The sequence below is a fragment of the Condylura cristata genome, unplaced genomic scaffold (assembly GCF_000260355.1).
Source record: "Condylura cristata isolate star-nosed mole 26May11 unplaced genomic scaffold, ConCri1.0 scaffold00006, whole genome shotgun sequence".
NCBI classification, from domain to species: Eukaryota; Metazoa; Chordata; class Mammalia; order Eulipotyphla; family Talpidae; genus Condylura; species Condylura cristata.
In genome coordinates, this window is record NW_004567107.1 from 16,432,345 (window position 1) to 16,452,647 (window position 20,303).

A 20,303-nucleotide genomic window follows, 5' to 3' on the forward strand; every position below is an offset into this window, starting at 1 on the left:
TTTGATCTCCTAGCCAGGGAGGTGACCCACATGGTGCAGCAGACCTCTCCAGCAGGCAACGCTGCTCCCCTCAGCAGTGTATCTCAGTAGATTTGCCTGTTTTGCTCCCCTCTCTGTCTCTGGTGAATTCCTCACCGTTCCCCTCCCGACCTCTGGACTATACCCCAGCTCCTGCATGCATGCATAAATAAGTCTTAAAAAAAAAAAAAAAAACTACCTAAATGCCAGTCACATGGCAAATGGACTAAGTATAGTCTATCCATACAATGGAATATTGTCATAAAAAGGCAAATTAGCAACTCAAAGAGATTCCTTGGAAATATGCACAAGAGCATTCAAGTCCTTCTTAGCTTGCACATACTTGCCAGTCCTCCAGGGCACTTGCTGATACATGCTGCAACATGAACACCTTGAACATATTAGGTAAGAGATACAGAAGATTGCACATTGTATAATTCCATTTATATGAAATGTCAAAAACAGGAAAATTTAGAGACAAAGTCGGTTTAGGACTGGGAACAGGGAAGAATAAATGATGACTGACAGATATGGAATTTGTTGTGGAGTAATAGAAGTGTTGCAATATATAGATAGTGATAGTTGCACAACTTTGAGTATACAACTATGAGTAGAGTGAATTGTATACTTTAAAGAGGAGCAGCATTATTCCCAAGGATCAAGGTATGACAAAAAATCCATGTCCATCAAGAGGTAAGTGGATTAAAAAAATTAGATAGCCAGCTAGATAGCTAGACAGACAGACAGGCTAGAAAGACAGATGATGAAACATCATTCAGCCTTTGAAAAGAATAGTCTATTTCTATCTTTATCCTTTTATCCTTCCAAGTATTGACAAACCTGGAAGGCACTATGCTAAGTAAAATATCTCAAATACTGTAGTATCATTTATTTATATGTGGAATTTTGAAAAGTTAGACTCAGGAACAGAGAAGAAAAGTGATTGAAGATGAAAGAAACTGGGAAGGATACCAACTTTTAGTTAAAAGAATAAGGTGTGAGGCTCTAATGTATAACAGGGTCATTATAATTAATAACTATTGTGTAAAAGTTAAATGCTTTCACAAAGAGTAAATATGTGGGATGGTAGATGTGTTAATTAACTTAATGGGGTTGTGACCCCATGATTTGTATGTTTATTAAATAATCACATGTACTTTAAATAAATGTGTCACTATTTTGTCAGTTGTACCTCAATGAAGCTGAGAAGTGAATTATATCTCAGTAAAGCTGTTATGAAAAATTAAGAGACAGGTAACCCCAAACAATAATCTGTGAAGACACATTGTTCAGAGGAATTTTACTGGCTTAGCACAGGAAAAGCCACGAGGCTCTTCTGAAAGGGTACTGATGAAATCCATACAGGGTTTAGGACAGGGAGGCATCAGGTACTCTGGAAAGAGGGAGAAATTGGGAGCTAAAAAGAGAGCTAGTGCTTGAAAATACATACAAAAAGCAGCTCAAGTCCAAGTTGCCACACCTACCTTGGCAGTGAGGGAATTATCCAGCTCTCTGTAACCCCCATAGAAAACTCTGGGTCTAATCTTTCACAAAATAGAACTTGAAAGGCTTTTTATTTGGGTACCCTGGCCCAATAGGAGGGTGGAAATTAAATGTCAGGCTGAAAACAGACCAAGTGGAAGTCTGTGTAAGGGGGTGAAGTGAACCTTCTGTGATGCCTGTAAATTAACTTCCTGCTCCCAGGTACTCAAGCTTCCAGAGACTTTGGACTTTGAGGTGGAAATACTGATTCAACCAGATTTTGGATCGCTTAGGGTGATAAAATATTTACTGTGTGTTGAAAGAAAGAATGGGTGTAGCGGTCAGAGGGACAAAACAGCCAGCAATCTGTGTACTTTCAGGAGGAGGAAAATGTGCTTGCCAAACTAATGTTGTAGTTGGGTCTGGAGTCACATGGCTGACTTCTAGCCAGTGGGAGGAGGAGTGATTTCTAGGCCAGAGGTTTCCAAACTTTCTTGTTTACCACATCCTTAGTAGTATAATCATCTTTTCTATAGAAAGCTAACCGGTTCATTTGCTACATAGTTAGCTTCAGACAATAATAGCAATAGTTGGTACCATGTTCAATAGTAATAGCTGTTTCTTTAAAATTTAAAATATCCTGGGAAATGCCTGCAAGTTCTCTAAGTGATCTGGGTCACCTTGGTGCCCAGGTGTGACCCATGGTCCCGGGCTATTTCCAAGACTGGGCTTGAAAACATATAATTGCTCCATCCTGGCTCTCCCGGCACCTGGGACCACGGAGACCACGTGTTCTAGGTGACAGTCACAAAATGTTGGAAAGCAACAAAATGTTCGCCAACTGACTGGAAATCAACTTCTGTTTAAACCTCTCTCGTTTGCTGGGGCTTCTGTGGCTGGCTGGCATTGCTTACTCCAACTCTGTACCGACCAACGTGAGTCACTGGAAGGGACTGAAAACTAGAAATATGGGGAGTGCCACATGTCAAGATTTAAAAAAGTGCAGCAGAGTAGCCATTTTTCCTTTAAACACAACTTTATTATCAATTTTTTAGAATGACAATTCACTTTACTGCATCACATAAGATGCTGTTAGAACGTTTGTACAGGAATGTGCATTATTTCTAGTGTAACAGATAAACACTTGGCCAGACTAGTCAATTATCAACCATCTGATTCAGTTCAGGTGGTTATTTTTCTATACACTGAAACAACATCACAATGTGTTTACTTGGATAGTTTTTGTGTGAATAGCACAAGTTAACGTGTTCCTATGCCCACAGCCCAGTGTCATACCTATGAAATCATAACAAGCTGAGATACTATTTTCATATTAAAATTACTTTCTAGATTAAAAAGTACAGAAAAATATTTAAATTTTAAATGAAGGCATATTGTCAAGGCAGAATTCAGTGCAATACAGAAGCTAGTGTTATGACCAGCACGGGAAAGAATAGGAGAAGGAAATCAGTGCATTTTCGATGATGAATAGCAACTGCAATTCGTTACAAGCACAGCCAAATGAAGAAGCTGCTTGCTGCATACAAAAGTGTTAACGTCAATACAGTACACAATACTTAAGACAATTCTTAGTATTTATGTCATTTTTCAACAGTGACCAAGTAAGTTTAATAGTCTTCTAAAAGTCAAAAAATCCATCAGATGAATCACATGAAATGAAATCTAAATTTCCAGCAACAAAAATACATTTCTATCAAAATCTGAGCTTGTTGTAATCATGGTCAGCTAGAACGACACAGTTTGAACTTTTGTACACACACAAACACACACACAAATAATTTTAGATTGAGATATAAGAAATTATTTTAATTCTGCTAACTTAGAAAATTATGTGAAAGACAAAAAGACATTTACAAAAATTGAAATTTTTAATTCTCTAAACAATTCTGATCATTGAAGGAGTTTCTAATAGTATCAAAGATCAGTTGATTAGAAATTTGAAAAATGTCAATTTTTTAGCTTTAGCTTTAGGTGAGTGATATAACTAGATATATTCAGTCTGAAAGGATAGCCAAATTTACAAAGAAATGTTTATTCATTGCCTAAAAGCTCAAATTCATGACAATTTTTTGACAACCTTATATCAAAGAATTTCAGCTCGATATAGAAAAATTAGTTTTTATCATAATGGAACCTAGATGTTAAGTCAAAAGGTCAGATAGCTTGACATAGTGAAACAAATAGTTTTCCTCATTGCTTTGTTCCATCATCTGATAAATACTGAAAATATTTTGGGTTCCATTTTCTGAAGCAGACTTCAAAAAAGTCAAGGATACAGATGTTAAAGTTCTTCATATATATGCAAACACAATAAAATAGTTACTGCCAGATTATGTAACTGTTGGAAGATATTTTTGTTTAACAGCCCTGTTCTTTACCAACATTGCTTGGATGAATTATAAAAGAATTTCACAAAGATTTTCTATATTAGCAATTCCAATTCAAGATTTTCTTGAAACAAAAAGAATACCATCAAATATTCAATAATTGAAGACACAGTGGCAGTGTGATTCGTGTTGTTCCCTAAAATCACAAAGTGAATTCGAAGTGCTCTGGAATGGGGAAAATTTGTAACCTACTTAGACAGTTGAATTAAAGCTGAAACATTTCATAACATAAAAGTGACTACACTTTTTTCTAGCATTAGTCAACACCTAAATTTTAAATGTAAGCAATAGCATTGTGTAAATTGTTGGCAAAAAAAAAAAAAGGCAAATGTGAAGAATGGTTTACTGAAATCAATAAATTTTAGTTTTGTTTCCATTTATGCAATTTATTTAAGCAAATAAAATTTGAAATGGATATGCTTTTACTTTCACACCAATAAATTCTTCCAGTAAAATGATAAAACTTTGTAAATATCAAAGGAAAATAATTTTTTGATACTTGACCTACTTACTTATTGGAAATTTTTAAGTATACATTCAAAGTATGTTTGAACTGTGTGAATCTATTTTTCAATTCTAAGTTTTAGAAATTTGAAATGAAAATTTAGTGTATGCAGTAAAGTGTGTTATAAGTATAAAATACACTGGATTTTGGAGACAGAGCAAAAATATAAAAATATAAATATAAAATGTCTCATCAATGTTTTACATTGATTAGATGTGGAAATAACTATGGATATACTGGGTGAAATAAAGTATACTACTAATCTCATCTGTTTTACTTTGTAAAAGTAGCTCCTAGAAACTGTGAAGTTCTATCCAGTTCATATTCTATTTCACTGAACTGAGACACCTTCCAAACCAAATTGTTCATAAATGTGATTAGTTAAAGTCTGAGGAAAGCCTCAAAATGTGAAAGATTGCAAATGGGTAAAAACAACTCCTGGGAAAGATAATGCAGGGAGTCGAACAGCACCAAAAGACAGTTAAGAATCCTCAGAGAAAGAAAATAGTTGATACACGAAGCAAGAAGCAAAAATAGAATACTATTAAAAAGAAACAAGGGGCCCTCCCTGGTGGCGCAGCGGGTTAAAGCACAGCACTGAGAAGCTAAAGCCACTTCCGCAAGAGTTCGATTCCCGCCTACCCCAGAGGTGACCACATGGCGTGGCAGACCTCTCCTGACCCGCCCGCTGCTCCCCTCAGCAGTGTACTTCATAGATCTGCGTGTTCTACTCCCCACTCTGTCTCTGGTGAAGCCTCTCACCGCCCCTGAGCCTCTGGCCTGTACCCCAGTTCTGTATGCACAAATAAATAAATCTTAAAAAAAAAGAAACATCAGAAGATGTACTTGGAAATGTAAACATGACAACAGAAAGAAAACACTTAGTAGCAGAGCTGGAAGACAAATTGAAGAACCCTTCCAGAAAGCAGGATAAAAATCAAAGACTCCAGGGTGGGATGTTAGGGAAGAAGGGGGAGAGGGGCTTTGGGGGAGATGGTAGGGGAGGAAGATTGAAGAATCTGATGAAACAATTGTTCTGACAGAAAGTACTTTGGAATGTGTCTCTTTAAAAATTGTTAATGGTCTTGAGGCCCTCCCTGGTGGCTCTGAGGATTAAAGCACAGCACTAAGAAGCTAAAGCCTCTTCAGCATGTGTTCAATCCCTGCCCCGAGGTGATCCACACGGCGCCAGAAGACCTCTCCTGGCCGGCCTACTGCTCCCCTCAGCAGTGTACTTCCTCCATCTGCCTGTTCTGCACCCTACTCTGTCTCTGGTGAATCCTCTCACTGCCCTTGCACCTCTGGCCTGTACCCCAGTTCTGTATGCATAAATTTAAAAAATCTTAAAAAAACAAAAACAAATTGTTAGCGGTTTTGGAATGAGCAATAAAAGGGCAAATTTTAGTCCTTAGCAGTCACAGTGACCCATTCCCCCCAGCCAAGCCCATGGTGGGCAGCTGTGGAAATGGGATCCACTTATGGCTATGGGAACCAGAGTGGGCAATAAGGACCTTTCCTTCAACAGAGAGCTCTGATGGCTGTATTGATGGACTGAGCTGGGACCTTTCACTTCCGGTCAAAAGGACCAGGATATAACAGGAAACTCAACTCCAGATTTACTTAATTTAGCAAACCAAATCACTATGCCTTAGATGACTCAATGAAAAAGAAGATCATAATAACCTCAATTTTCAAGGCCCAACAAATGGAGGGCCCTAGAGAAAATCAAAATCCTCCTGGTGTCGTCTTATTGCAAACAGCCAGAGCAACGAGAGAGACTATTGCAAACTTAAGCCCTCCAAGCTTAATTAATCTTTTACCTAATCTTCCCAGTGCCCTTCTAAAACTCCAAAACGAAGCTCCAAAGTAGCAAAGTCTTTCCTCAATCCTTCTCCTTAACTGGAGAAACGTCTCTCCAGATTGGGAATGGATCACTTTCTCTCCTTGATGAGGACAGAGCTACTTTTCTGGTGCACACCTCTGCTGTTATTAAATAGCCTCTATCCCAAAGACTAAGAGTTCAAATAGTGGGAGTCTGTAACCTCAACAAGTTATCTATCCCTTCTACGTCCTCAGTTCCTCCAGCCCTATTCATTTATTAGGCTGAAATTCTTTAAAAATACAAGGCTGGATTTTTTTTTTTTTCTCTTGAAAAAGGGAAGTAGAGGGGCTTGTGGGCAATCTGCAGCCACCGCAGCATGAGTTCATTCCCAGACGGGGGAGGTAGCCCACACAGTACAGCAGAGTGCTCCTGACTCGCCTGCTACTCCCCTCAGCAGTGCCGTTTGGTCAATCCACCTGTTCTGCACCCTCCTGTCTCTGGTGAGTCCTCTCACCCCCATCTCTTGCCTGTATCTCAGTTGTTGGATGCATAAATAAATAAATCTTTTTAAAAAGGGAAATAGAAATATCCCTAGAAATGATTCTCAATTGTGAGAGCAGGAACCAAAATAGCTGTAGGCTTCATGAAGAGTGCTCAGGCTTTTGTGCCACTGGGTTCTGCAGCTATCACCTGTGGCCTTGACTGCTGGCGGCCCATGGGACCTTGGTTCAGGTGCGCATGCCTGATGATGCACACCTGGAGGATGGTGTGGGCGTGCAGAAATGGGCACACCTGAGCCAAGAGGCTGAGCGTATAAGGGCCACGTCACAGAGGGTGGGTGGGTAGAGAGCGGTGGAGAGATTGCAAGAGAATGCCAGAGAATGCCAGAGACCCCAGAGAGAGTAAAGATTGGCCAGGGGCTGGGTAGCCTGCCAGCCTCCCGGACCCTCAAGCCGTTTACCTGCCCTGCACCTGGTTGTCTCACTACAAATAGTACAAAAAGATCATTTGAAGCCTAAAAGAAGCCACTGAGGGCCCCAAGCCTCTACCTGTCTGCTGGGATCCAGAAAGAAACTGCCCTGTGCCTTGCAGACGGACAATATCAACTAGGTGAGTCAAATGGTCCTTCAACATCTTTTATGTGCTCTATTTCTGGTGGCAGTAAAGCTAATTTCAAATACTTCAGTCATTTTTCCTTATTGGATCAACTACCATTCCCCGTATGGGCAAAATCCTCAACTGGTATGGCAGAATTCACAGTGTACCTCTTATTAAGATTCAAGTAGATTCTTCAAAGTCTCTCCCCAATTAATCCATATCCTGCAAATAAGGGGGCCCTCAAGGGCAGTAACCCTCTAATAGAAGACTAGCCTGGGGCCTCATTGCAACCCCTTTTGAAATGACTGAGTCAACACCTTTGTCTTTAGCTTTCTCAGCACAACAGATTGAACTGTCAGCTCTAACTTGAGTCTGCATTTTAGCCAGAAATCCCAATATTTATGCCAACTCTAGACTTGTGTTTGGAGTGGCTCACAATTCTGGAATGTTTTGGAAACATGGCTTCCCTACTTCCTGTGAAGATGAAATTGAGAATGGCCCTGTGTTCAGAAAATAGTAGCTACCAGACACTTACCAGCTGCTTTGGTGATCATTAAAATCCTGGAACATTCTATGCTCCAGAAGCTAAAGGAAATCATCTTGTGATTTCCATTAGAAACACTGCCCCTTTAAGGCAGCAAGTTACAACTCTGTCATAGCCCAAAGGGATGCTTCCCCAAATGACAACTTAGAAAACTTGAGTAGAGTCCTAATAACTGGCCCAAAGCAAAAGACAAACAAGGATGGAAATCTAGTGACCGTTAGTTTGAAGAAGAAAAAAAAAAGAAGAATTCTGTTTGTGCCAAATAATAATCCAGTCTTGCTAGAAACTTTAAAATTCCCCTTCCTGACTGCTACATATGGATGGAAACATAAATCCACTATAAAATAGCATTCATGAATCAACACTGGCAAAGAAATAATGTTGCAGAAAACGTCTATTTTGCATGCCCCATTTGACCAAAACGCAATTGAAGAAATCCTATACTCTCATACTTAAATTATCCACGGGATCAATTGAGGTTTGGCGGATGAATTTTATTCAGCTTCCTCCATTCCATGGATATAACTGTTTTTGTAATGGTTTGTATTTTTTTTTTTCAGTGGACTGAAGCTTTTCCTTATAAATATACCACCGCCTCCTCTGTGGCTAAAATTCTGTTAGAAAAAGATTATACCTGACAGAGTGTAAGGTGGACTAAACCAGATCCTATTTAAATGACCCGTTTGACATATTTTACCAGGCCGATGGGCAGCCACCTCCTGACAAACGGCATTATATCCTGCAATGGTAATTCCACCCGACCCTTTCTTTTAACAACTGATAGCACAATTCCCTGAAAGAGGGAGTGTCAGTGATTCTACACATGCTGACAGAGTAAGACCCTGACGTAGAGTGACCAAAGTCTCACTGGCACCCTAAAACACAACCCCTGATGTAGAGTGACCAAAGTCTCACTGGCACCCTAAAACACAACCCCTGGGTAGAGCCTTAAGATGCTACTCAACAGGCATGAAGCAGCACGTAACCCAGGGTAGCCCAACCCAAAACACAGTATGATATTGTTTCCCTTTACCTTACCCTGAAAACCAATCTGCGCCCCTTCCAGGCCCCACAGGCAAAACAGCCTGATAATCTCTCCCTCATGGTGGCTGCCCTGGTGCTGGTGCGTAAGCCTAATACAGTCTTGTCTAGATGTCACATTTTGCCTCCTTGCCAAACTTTTTTTTACAAAGGGTCAGAATCTATCTAAAGACCCCTGACTGCTAACATACCTACATGGAGAATACCTCTTTAGCTCCAAAGCAATTGAGAACCTATTTTGCAAGCCAATATTTGTTATCTGACCGGTGCTACTTTTCTGCCATGCTTATCACCCTTAGTTCACAGGGCTAATCCAAGATACAAATGGCACCACTGAGATGTAACTGGTGACCCTCCCTGGCAGTTCAATGGGTTAGCACGCAGCACTACAAGCTAGCTGCAACCGCTTCAGTGCGAGTTTGATCCCGGCTCCAGAGGTGACCCACATGGCTCAGCAGCCCTCTCCTGTCTCGCCTGCTGCTCCCCTCAGCAGGGTATTTTAATAGATGCACCTGTTCTGCTCCCCACTCTATTTCTGGTGAATTCTCTCACTGCCCCTGGACCTCTGGCCTGTAGCCTAGTTCTGTATGCATAAATATATATATTTTTAAATAAGACACAACTGGTGAAAGGTGTGCAAACTCTTTTAAGAATCCCAGCTAAAAGCTAAAAACCCTGCAATTTCCTCTAAATCTCAGGATTTAGAGGAACCCTTGTTGGAACTCATAAACTCTAAGGCTTTGAGATAATCACAGGAAATCCAATGCGCCTGGCTCCTGTTTCTTTTGATCTTCAGCTATTAGGAGGGAGACAGACTTCATTACCAAAGGGGCCTAATTGTTGCTGTTGAAGATAACAGCCCTTGCGTAGAGCAGTCTTTTCACAGCATGCTAACAAGAGATGACAACCCTGAATACCTCATTTAGCAACCTGTAGATTTTGTTCCCTAGGAAAGTATTCTCTTCAGCCTTGCCAGAAAGGTCCCTACCAGGTAATGTTAACTAGCCCTGTGCTGCTAGATTCCAAGGAATGAACTCTTGCTGCACATATTACATCTAAAGGAGACACCAAATTCCCACTGTGCATGCAAACCATGTAGCAACCTGAAAATAAAATTCTCTAGGACTCGATACAGATGACAGCCCAGGTCCACAGATTTCCTAAGGTGACCATGCCAGGCCGGTATACTTTACCTTGCTCATTGTTGTACCCTTTACCCTGTCTTTCCTGGAAAGGCAAAGCTCTTGACTCACATTTCTCAATCTAATACAAAAGAGTGAAAAATCTGTTTTACCATTGTATGTTTCAACAGAAATCTGGTCTGTTCATGTTCGTGATGTTGGAGACCCTTCGGTCTTAACTATAACCCATTTCATTTTTTAGTTGCAAAGGTTACTGACTTTGATATCTGTAAGTCTGTGGACTTCAAGTTTTCTATACATCAGGTGCACCCATACCTTGCTGTAACTCTTCACAGTCATGAATTCACTAGCCCAAACAGCATAAATCTCCATATCCCCACATTCTCTTTATAATCTAAGTGCAATCTGTATCCCTCCAGCCAGGGAAAATACAGTTAGCCCTTGAATTGCTTGATTTTGTCCATTCAAACTTTTTTCCTGTCCACGGACTCCACATTCCACTTATGGCTTGCTGACTCCCCTAATGTGAAGCCATGGATCTTGAGGGGAGACTCGAAGGACTTGAGCATCCTCAGATTTTGGTATTCACAAGGGGACCTGAAACCAAACCCCCACGGACACCAAAGAATGGCTAGTCACATTTTTAGGTCAAAAGTTGTAAGTGGCTTTTCAACTGCAGGCTTGAGGGCAGTGATCCAAATCCACCTGGTTCCAGGGTCATCTGCACACAGGATTTAGCTCTCTCCAAGGTTCCCAGGGAAGGCTCTTTAGGATGGGGTGGCTTCTCATAGGATGTCACCCTATCTCTTCTGACCCTTGGCTTGAAAGGGTTAACCAGGGACTTTCAGTTAAGAGACCCATCAGTAATCAGACATTGTGGAGTCCTCTGCACTCCACCTGATTTTTGTCGCTGGCAGAAGGCAATTCCCATGGGGATGTGAGTAGGCAGCTGGTGATCCAGAGGTCAGTGCATTGCATCATGACTGCCCTTGTTGGTGGTCATAACAAACCTGAACCCTCCCACTAAGCTTTTGTCATTTTGAACAGGAGCTTCCTGGGGGTGTCACTGTTGCACCTATGGGGAGCCTTTTCCCATTCACTGGCATGAGTGGCAGTGACAGGTGACCAGGTATCTCTCCCTAACATATGCGAGCTAGCCAATTCCAGAGGCAAAGCATTTTGCTGGAAAAATATAATTGGCTATTTTATTTTTAAGGTTGACAGTCTCTATTAATATCTACCACACACACAAGGAACTTCCAGTGGTTGCCCACTGCCATAATTCAGCAATCCTATTTCTGAGTATATGTCCCAAAGCTTAAAAATGGAATCGAGAGGTGTCTGCATACCCATGTTCACTGCCGTATTATCCACAATAGCCAAGAGATGGTAGTCACCTGAATACATAAATGGAATATCACTCAGTTTTAAAAAGGGGATGAAATTCTGACACATGCCATACAAACCTTAAATATATTATACTAAATGAAACCAATCAGACACAAAAGGAGAGAGAAATAATGATTGACTGCATTTGCATGAGGTACTCAGTCATATTCATAGAAAAGTATTATGTGCTTACCAGGACCTGCGGAGGGAGAATGAGCAGATATTCACGACTAGAGATTCAGTTTGGGATGTGGAAAAGTTCTGGCGGTGAACAGTGATGAAAACTGTACAACAAAGTGCATCTGCTTTGTCATGGAATTGTACATCCCAAAATGGACAATACTGTGCATATTTTACCACATTAAGAATTTAAGAAATTTCTTCAACAGAAAATCATTAAGAGGAAACACTTTTGAAAGCAAGGCCTTCATTTTAAAGCAAAATGTGTCACAGCTGATTTTAGTACCCACCAATTAGACAACTGTATTAACCGTTAAGTTAATACAGGTTCATATCAATTCTATAAGGAGTCAAAGAAGTTTACAATCTTCTGATGGACTGACATCTTCAAAAAATGAATTTAAGGATTCGGATGATGACGAGATTGAATATTCGTTATGCAATTTATACATCCTCGGTTACCTAAACAAAGTTTTTGATCAATCTTGTGCTTGGGGTTTGTGGTTGCCCTCTGGCTAGCACTCTGTAGTGAGACATGACACTACTGGATAAAAAATTTACGTCCAGAATGAAAGCACTTGCGACTAGCCCCTAGTTTTAAAAATGGACGATGCAGGCACTCCCTGGTGATGTAACGGGTTAGGACGCAGCACTGCAAGTGAGCCACAACACTTCTGTGCGAGTTCCATCCCCAGCCTCTGAGGTGACTGACATGGCACGGCAGACCTCTCCTGACCTGTCCACTGCTCCCCTCAGCAGTGTACTTCATCAGTCGGCTTGCTCTGCTCCCCACTCTGTCCCTGATGGATTCTCTCACCACCCCTGTACCCCTGGCCTGTACCCCAGTTCTGTATGTATAAATAAATCTTTAAAAAACAAAAAACAAAAAACGATGCATTGCACCATAGAAGATAGATGAATAGTGAAGAGAACATGAAGAGTTTCCCTGTCATAAATCATCAGGCAAATGCAAACTGAAACCACAGATTTCCATGTCAAACACTGGGATGGCTATAAGACAGTAACAAGGACTAGTGAGGCCAAAATCCAGAGTCATGACTTCTCAGAATGTGAAAAATATTTTGGAAAACAACTGGCAATTTTTTAAAGAGTTAAAAGTTGACTTAATGACCCAGCGACTCCATTCAGCCATCTAGCTAAGAAAAATGAAAATGTATATCCACACAATAGATTCTTTTTAACTGCCCAAACTGGAAACAACCTTCAACTGTGAAAGGACAAAATGTGGTATCCTTATACAAGGGGGCCCCATGAAACAGTACTAGAGATAAAGTCCTGATATCCTACAACATGGATGAGTTTAGACATATGTCAGTGAAAACTTCTTTCAGTGTCAGTGTAACTCTAGTTATATGAAGTGTCTAAAGAAGGCGACTCTATGATGACAGAGAAAAATTGGCTTGGGATTGGGGTTTAACTGTTAATGACTTGAGGGACCTTCATGAGGTGACAGTGTCCTAAAAATGGATTATGGTGACTGCTCAACTCAGCGAATTTGCTAAAACTCACTGAATTGGACACTTGGAATGATTTTTATGATATGTAATTTATACCTCATAAAAGTTTATACTCCAGATTACCAACTGATATTGGTACAAATTTTGGGGAATATAAGTAGGAAACATCCTGGAACAAGCTTTTTCAAGAATTTGACATACTTGATGCCTTCTATAAATTCAATTTTCTCAGAAAAGACAAACCAGGATGCCTATCTACAGAAGAAAACCTAAACCAGGGTTTATGATTCTCATAAACCATATTCCTTTCATCGCTTGGAAGGTTTTGACTAGTCTGTATAGCAATAACTATATAGATAAGTCTAGCATGATAATATTTAAATTATAATCTCCCCCTCCCCCGCCCCCCATCCCATGCAGTCTAGGGTCACAAAGAAGAAAGCAAGAATATCCAGGAGTAGTGGTGCCAAAGTAAACCTTGCCAAATATTGCCAAATTGCAGGTGAGCATTAAGGATCTCTTCCCGTTCACAAGCTGAACTTATCTGGTTTAATTATCTTTCTATAGAAGCGGCCTCATTTCAGCTTCAGGGAGCCAGGTGCCACTGTCAGTGGCAAACGCCATGGCCCAGATGACTCAGGGTTTTGAGCTGCTTTTCCGGTTAGAAGTTACTGTTCAGATGCCACAATGAAATTTACAAGGAATTAGTGACCAACATATCTGTACTCCATTTCTTCAGTCTAATTTCACAACAGAAGACTTAAGATATATTTTGTATCATTTCTGTATTCTTGTCCTTAAATTTTAGAACATATATTTACCAAGTGGAAGGGGATCATATCAGATTCCTATAGTCAGAAATAAGTAAGTCAGATTAAATAAATAAGTACATTTAGCTTACAGAGAAGTTGATTTTCCATTTAAAAGGCAGTAGATATTACCTAAAACCAGTGGAATACCCAATGAAATAGGGGACCAGTGTTGTTCCCCCTTATAATTTTTCAAGATAAGCCTTTTTCTTTTTTTGGTATGAAAAATTCCTAATTTTTAAATGGTGGCAGCTAATTGCACACACACACACACACACACACACAGTATACCAGGCAGAACAACTGACCATGTTCAATGGCCCAATCTTAGCTTATGCCCTCTGCCTGTTTACACTCTAAATATATATAGGACATTCTTCTTAGTATAGGCAAACATTAAAAAATATAATTCTATTATTCAAAAGATAAACTTTCTAAAACTATTATCAACACCCGTTTCCTTCCCACTTGTTCCCCAAAGCCCCAATCTACTTTCCTAGAATTGTCATTCTCACAACTGAGATGGTCCAGGTACATGCCCACTTGATTCCCAACCTCCTCAGTCAGAGGAGAAGCAGGGTGCGATGTTCTGACCAATGAAGAAATTCCCTGAAAACAAACTTGTCTGAGTTTCAGTGACTTAAACCTGGCTATAATATTGTCGTGATTGTATGCTAGCATCAAGTATTCAAAAAATAGACTGCATTCTCACTATGCTGAAGTTCAGCATCCTGAGTGAGGACTTTTCAGCTGGGGAGACTTGAACATGCCAAGGAATCAAAAATGTTTAGCTTAAATCCCCCCAACTTCAGAGTAATAACAAATAAATAAATAAACAAACAAATAAACAAGAAATCATGAGTCTCACTCATTCCATCCTCCCAATAAAGAAACTAAAATTCAAGGTTAGATTTGTTCAAGGTTAGAGAGGGACTTGCTTGGCAAACTGGGACAGAATCCAGTTCCTCTTCCTCCAGTCAATGCCTCTTCCTCTTACTGTACATGGCAATGAAGGAGTGAAGAAAAGGAAGTCTGAAAAGAAGATAAGGAAGGTTCTGTGTATCCCCCTCTTTTTAAAATTCACATCTGGCTTGTCAGAATCACTTCCAAGTCTCATACTACTCTCTTGACTTTCTTTCCATGTGACGTTATTAATCTTAATGATAACCTACCAGAAGCTGACATCCTGGCAACAAGAGTGTAAATGAGCAGGGAAAGATTACTCCTAGCTGCCAACCTATCAAAGTTGCAGATACTAATTGATGCCATGGGAATTCGCATGGTTTTTTAAAAGGGACAATTTTGAGCAGAGATACCCCCACCTTACCATAATCCAAAATTACTCTCCAGAGTGGAATCCCCGATGCCTGATGAGGCCTGAATTGCTCTTAAAAGTCTTCTCACACTCATTACATTCATATTCTCTTCTGCCAGTGTGAATTTTCAGGTGTTCCACGAGAATTGAGCTTCGACTAAAGGTTGCTCCGCAATAGTTACATTCATAGGGTTTCTCTCCAGTATGAATTCGGTGATGCTCATTGAGAGATGAACTCTGACTGAAAGATTTTCCACATTCTTTACATTTGTAAGGTTTTACACCAGTATGAATTCTCTGATGGCGACTAAGGAGTGAATGGGTAGGGAAGGCTTTTTCACATTGGTTACATTTGTAGGGTTTTTCTCCTGAATGAAGTCTCTGATGATAAATGACAGATGTAAAGTGGCTAAAAGTCATCCCACAATCATTACACAAATATGGTTTTTCCCCAGTGTGAATCCTCTGATGACGGGTAAGACAAGAGTTCTGTCTAAAGGCTTTCCCACATTCACCACATTTATAGGGTTTCTCTCCAGTGTGAATTCTCTGATGTTTGGAAAGGGATGAGCTGTGACTGAAGGATTTTCCACAATTGTTACAAGTATAGGGTTTTTCTCCAGTATGAATTCTCTGATGTTGAATTAGAGATGAACTGTCACTGAAGGGTCTCCCACATTCTTTACACTTATAGGGCTTTTCTCCAGTATGGACTCTCTGATGCTTAATGAGGTGAGCGCTCAGGGTGAAAGCTTTTCCACAATCATCACACTTGAAAGGCTTCTCTCCACTATGAGTTCTGTGATGAGGTGTGAGGGATGAACTATCACTGAAAGCTTTTCCACATTCATTGCACATATAAGGTTTCTCCCCAGTGTGAATTCTCCGATGTTTGGTCAGTGAGGCACTATAGCCAAAGGCTTTTCCACATTTGCTACATTTATGGGTTTTTTCTCCAGTATCAGTTCCTTCATCTTTATTTAAGATTGGCTCTTGACTCAAATCTCTGCAACATTTCTCACACATGGAGGTGTTTTTGTTTTGAGGCAAGACGATCCCACAGTTATTGCACTTCTGTGATTTATCTGCCAGATGAATTTTCTGATGTTTCTGATGTTCAGTAAGAGATGAAGAATGACTTAAGGTTTTCCTGCCTTCATTAGATTTCCGTGATTTTTCTCCAGCATGTTCCTTGCGGTTCGGAATGAGATCTGAATGAAAACTGAAGGGTCTCTTGCATTCATTATACCTCCGAGACTTCTTCCGTAAGTAGACTCTCAAATGTTTAATTATGTCTGAAGTTTGTTTGAAATTATTTCCAAAGGGGGTCTTTTCTGGATCAAATCCCTCACCCTTACTGCCTCTCCCATGACTTTTCTTTTGTGTGACTGCTACATGTGAATAGTCCTTATTACTGAAAATCTCTTCTAAGCTGCCAAAATGTTTCCAGGATTCTCCTATAAAACCACAGTCATGACCCCTCAGGTATCTTTCTATTTTTTTCTCTAAAGTTGATTCTTCCATAAGGACATTTTGATTTCGAACAGATTCCTTCAATTCACCTCTACGATCACACTCTAAAAGAAATAACAGAATATTTCCTGTTTGCAATAAAGAAGCTTATTTGGGAATGACATAGGAATAGACAGTAATGGCTATAAGGAACAAGAACAGTTCTCAGAGTCTTATATAACAGGAGAGGGAGGTGATTTAGGGAGACTATGTAAACAAGGGCTAAGAAAATTTTAAGGAAGATGAAAGTTCTCATCCTCATTTCAAGTTTTTGTAATAGGCTCAAACTTACTCTCCACACAGCCAATCCATTCTCTTGCCAAACTGATGATGATAGTGTGAACATTTATATTTACCCAAAGCCAGGTTTCATATCATATTGTGCACTTGTATTTCATGTAATTTTCAGAAATGTGTGTGAATGTCTACGATTGCTCCTGTTCTATGCATGTGAAGTACTTAAGACTGTAAGCAGCCTGCCTGATACAGCAGATTTTTTCACACAGTCTGACGTCAAAGTCCAAACTTTTGATCCTTATCAAATAGCAGCCAAAGCAGCCAAATAGCACTAGGTTTATAGAAAATGTTACACACAAATGTTGCCCAGATTTGCAGCAATTATTTTACCCAAATCTGGCCTCAGCAACCTTATGGATTCTCTAAAATCAGGCATCCACTTGCTGTTCCCACTACACTACAGTGTTTTTAATTCTGTTCTTTTAGTCTCAAATGCATACCTGTATGTAATCCCATAGCACCCTCACTGTTACAATCATATAAATTCATAGGACTTAGAGTTCAAGTCTCCACAGAACTTTCACCAATACCATATGCTCACTGTTTATGTTCTTCTTGGAACTTTGAATTAATTTATTAGCCGTTATTGTTCATCCTGGATTTTAAGCATGACATCACGTTGTTACTTTCAAAAAAGTACTTTTTAAACAGATAACTGATTACCCCAAAGTTAACATCTATTAAAAAGTCTGTATTTTCTTCTAGAAAACTTTCTACATATTTTAGAATATGTTTATGTTTTTCCATATGTAATTTTTCCCCTCTTTGGTAATTTTTCACACAAGTAATTTTAATCAATTATATGTAATCTGTTATGTGGGTTATGATGCTTTAGTTATTCGTCATTCAATATTTATGAAATAATTAATATGTTCTCAGTAAAGAGTCATGAAAGGGTTACTGAGCCAAAAGATGGAAAAATCACACCACTCGACAATGATGGGCATAAGTTTCTGAGCACTTATCTCTGATCAAACGACCTGTAAATCGTTGCAGATTCATAATATATTGACCAGAGACTCTGAACTTTTCTTGCCCACAGCTATTTAGATTTTTTTAAAGCTTGCCAGTTATTTTTCAATTTGACAGTTTTCTATTCAAGTTCTTTACCCATCTTCCTAAGGATTAAAGGACTCAAGAGTCCCCTTTACATGGGCTTTTTATACATTACAGCAATTGGTAGTTGTCTATCAGAAATTTTCTTACCAAGTGTGTTGTAAGTTACTTTTAAACAAATTGTACATCTAAAGGATGTTCTGTTACACAAGCATCTTGGGAGAAGGCACACAGGCTGTTAGAATTACTTAAAACATTTTTAGAATTCACTTTTGGAATTATTCTCCCAATTCCACTTAAGCCATAATCAATCGTTGCCGATCGTTTTTTTCATTATACTGAAAACAGCCAGTGGATATTATAAAATGGATAGTAAAGATGTATTGGGCATAAGGAATTACTTTTTCTTGAAAATAAACGGAGCTATTGCTATACAACTATTTTTTATTTTTAAAATGTAAATTAAAAAAATTATTACTGAAGTTTAAGGATAAAGAAAAAACTGCAATCCCTCAAAGGTAAGTAGAGTTAATATAAATGGTCTTCAGATATGAAAATTCTATGTATGCCTATATATTAAACATACACATGTATATGTACTTTTTCCCTTTTTAACAAAAATGGGATTAAGTATGGACACTGTCCATTGGGTGATTATTTATTCTTCAGGATTCACTGTAAATGCCAATTCAGTCTTTGCACCTGTATATTCCCTCTGTTTACTATACATGCCATAATGATAGCCCACGTTGCACTGCTAACACTGGCATCCGCCTCTGTGGCACTCATAAAAATGCTCCTCTCAGGTCTCTGACAGGCTGCATCCCTATCACCCTGCTGCTGCCCTGTGAACCCTTCGTAGTCTGCACTCCAAAGTCATGTCCCGGTCAGCCATCATGACAGCAATATTTAGGTCTATTTTGTGAGTCACAGGACTCTTCTGGGAGTCACAGGACTCTTCTGTTAGATGGGCTCAATTCTGACTCAAGGACTCTTTTTTTAGGCCTTGCCCAACTTTCTTCGACTTTCTTCTGTTTCTCATGCCCACATGTTTGATCTGTTTCGTTCAGTCTCTGGCAAGGCAAATCATATCTTGTCTTGACACTTCTCTGAGGACCCAAACTCAGTCTACCCACTAAAATGAACATTCCAGGAAGGCAAAGGAGCTAGTCACATCATCTTTGTATTTTAGCATTTATCCTAGCCCAACATTTCAAAAGTTCTTTCCAAAGACTTGGTAAACAATTTTTCACCAACTTACCTATTCTCAAGGCTTCTGAGACTTCTTTTTCCAGCACCCAGGGTAGTTCAACCCACTTTAACTGTGAAATTAAATCTAAGTTGGAAACCGGAAAACCTGCTCAGAGAAAAGAGTAGAAAGTTGCTGCTCATATATGGAACAAAGACATCCCAAAATTCATACTTAGCCTCAAGCTCTCTAGGGAACAGAAGATGCTGTCAAGTACAGGCATCAATACTGGAATTGGAGGAAGAATATGGGGGAAGGTATTGGCCTTGATGACAGCAAAATGATGCTCAACATTTCAAGTTTAGTGAAGCAGACTTTTTTTGTTGTTGTTTTTTTATAAGTAATGCTGCAGAAAATATATTTTCAGGACCCATTTTTAGAATTCATCATATCACCCCTGCATTCCCAGCTAGAAACAGTTGAAGTACTCTATACAGCCCTTAACCTTTCTGAAATGGACAAAAAGGAACCAAACTTAAGTGCTAGCTCATGAAGAAACGATGCCTTTACCTAGAAATTCTAGGTTCCTAAAGTTCTCCAGTAACACTTCCTTATAAAGCTCCTTTTGAGAAGGCTCCAGCTTCTTCCACTCTCCTCTGGAAAAGTTCACAGCCACATCCTTAAATGTCACGGACCCCTAGGACACAAAGTACACTGGTTTGCATTGGCTTACTACAAGATAGATCCCAAGGATTCAGAGAAATGCTCAGAACATAAAGTAATCACTTTGATAGTACTCAAGTATTTAAGAATCCCAAAGTGTGGCCCACCACAGTGGCACAACGGGTTAAAATGCAGCACTGCAAGTCAGCTGCAGCTGCTTCAGTGACACTGCCATGTGACCCATGTGGAGCAGCAGACCTCTCCTGACCCTCCCACTGCTCCCCTCAGCAGTGTTCTTCCTCAATCTGCACATTCTGTTCCCCCCTCTGTCTCTGATGAATCCTCTGCACCTCTG

The 20,303-nt window shown here is 39.7% G+C and overlaps 1 protein-coding gene across 1 annotated transcript in view; it reads right to left on the bottom strand.

Annotated features, from left to right (window-relative positions):
- Positions 1–15,255: 15,255 nt before the first annotated feature.
- The window catches only part of ZNF483 (zinc finger protein 483), an 8,827-nt gene continuing 3,779 nt past the window's right edge, over positions 15,256–20,303 (bottom strand). Inside the window, exons 3-5 of the mRNA XM_012721273.1 lie at positions 19,856–19,982; positions 19,358–19,453; positions 15,256–16,748 (exon numbers count right to left, since the gene is read on the bottom strand). Of these exons, the coding sequence (XP_012576727.1) occupies positions 15,256–16,748; positions 19,358–19,453; positions 19,856–19,982 (1,716 nt within the window). The remainder of the gene's footprint in view (positions 16,749–19,357; positions 19,454–19,855; positions 19,983–20,303) is intronic.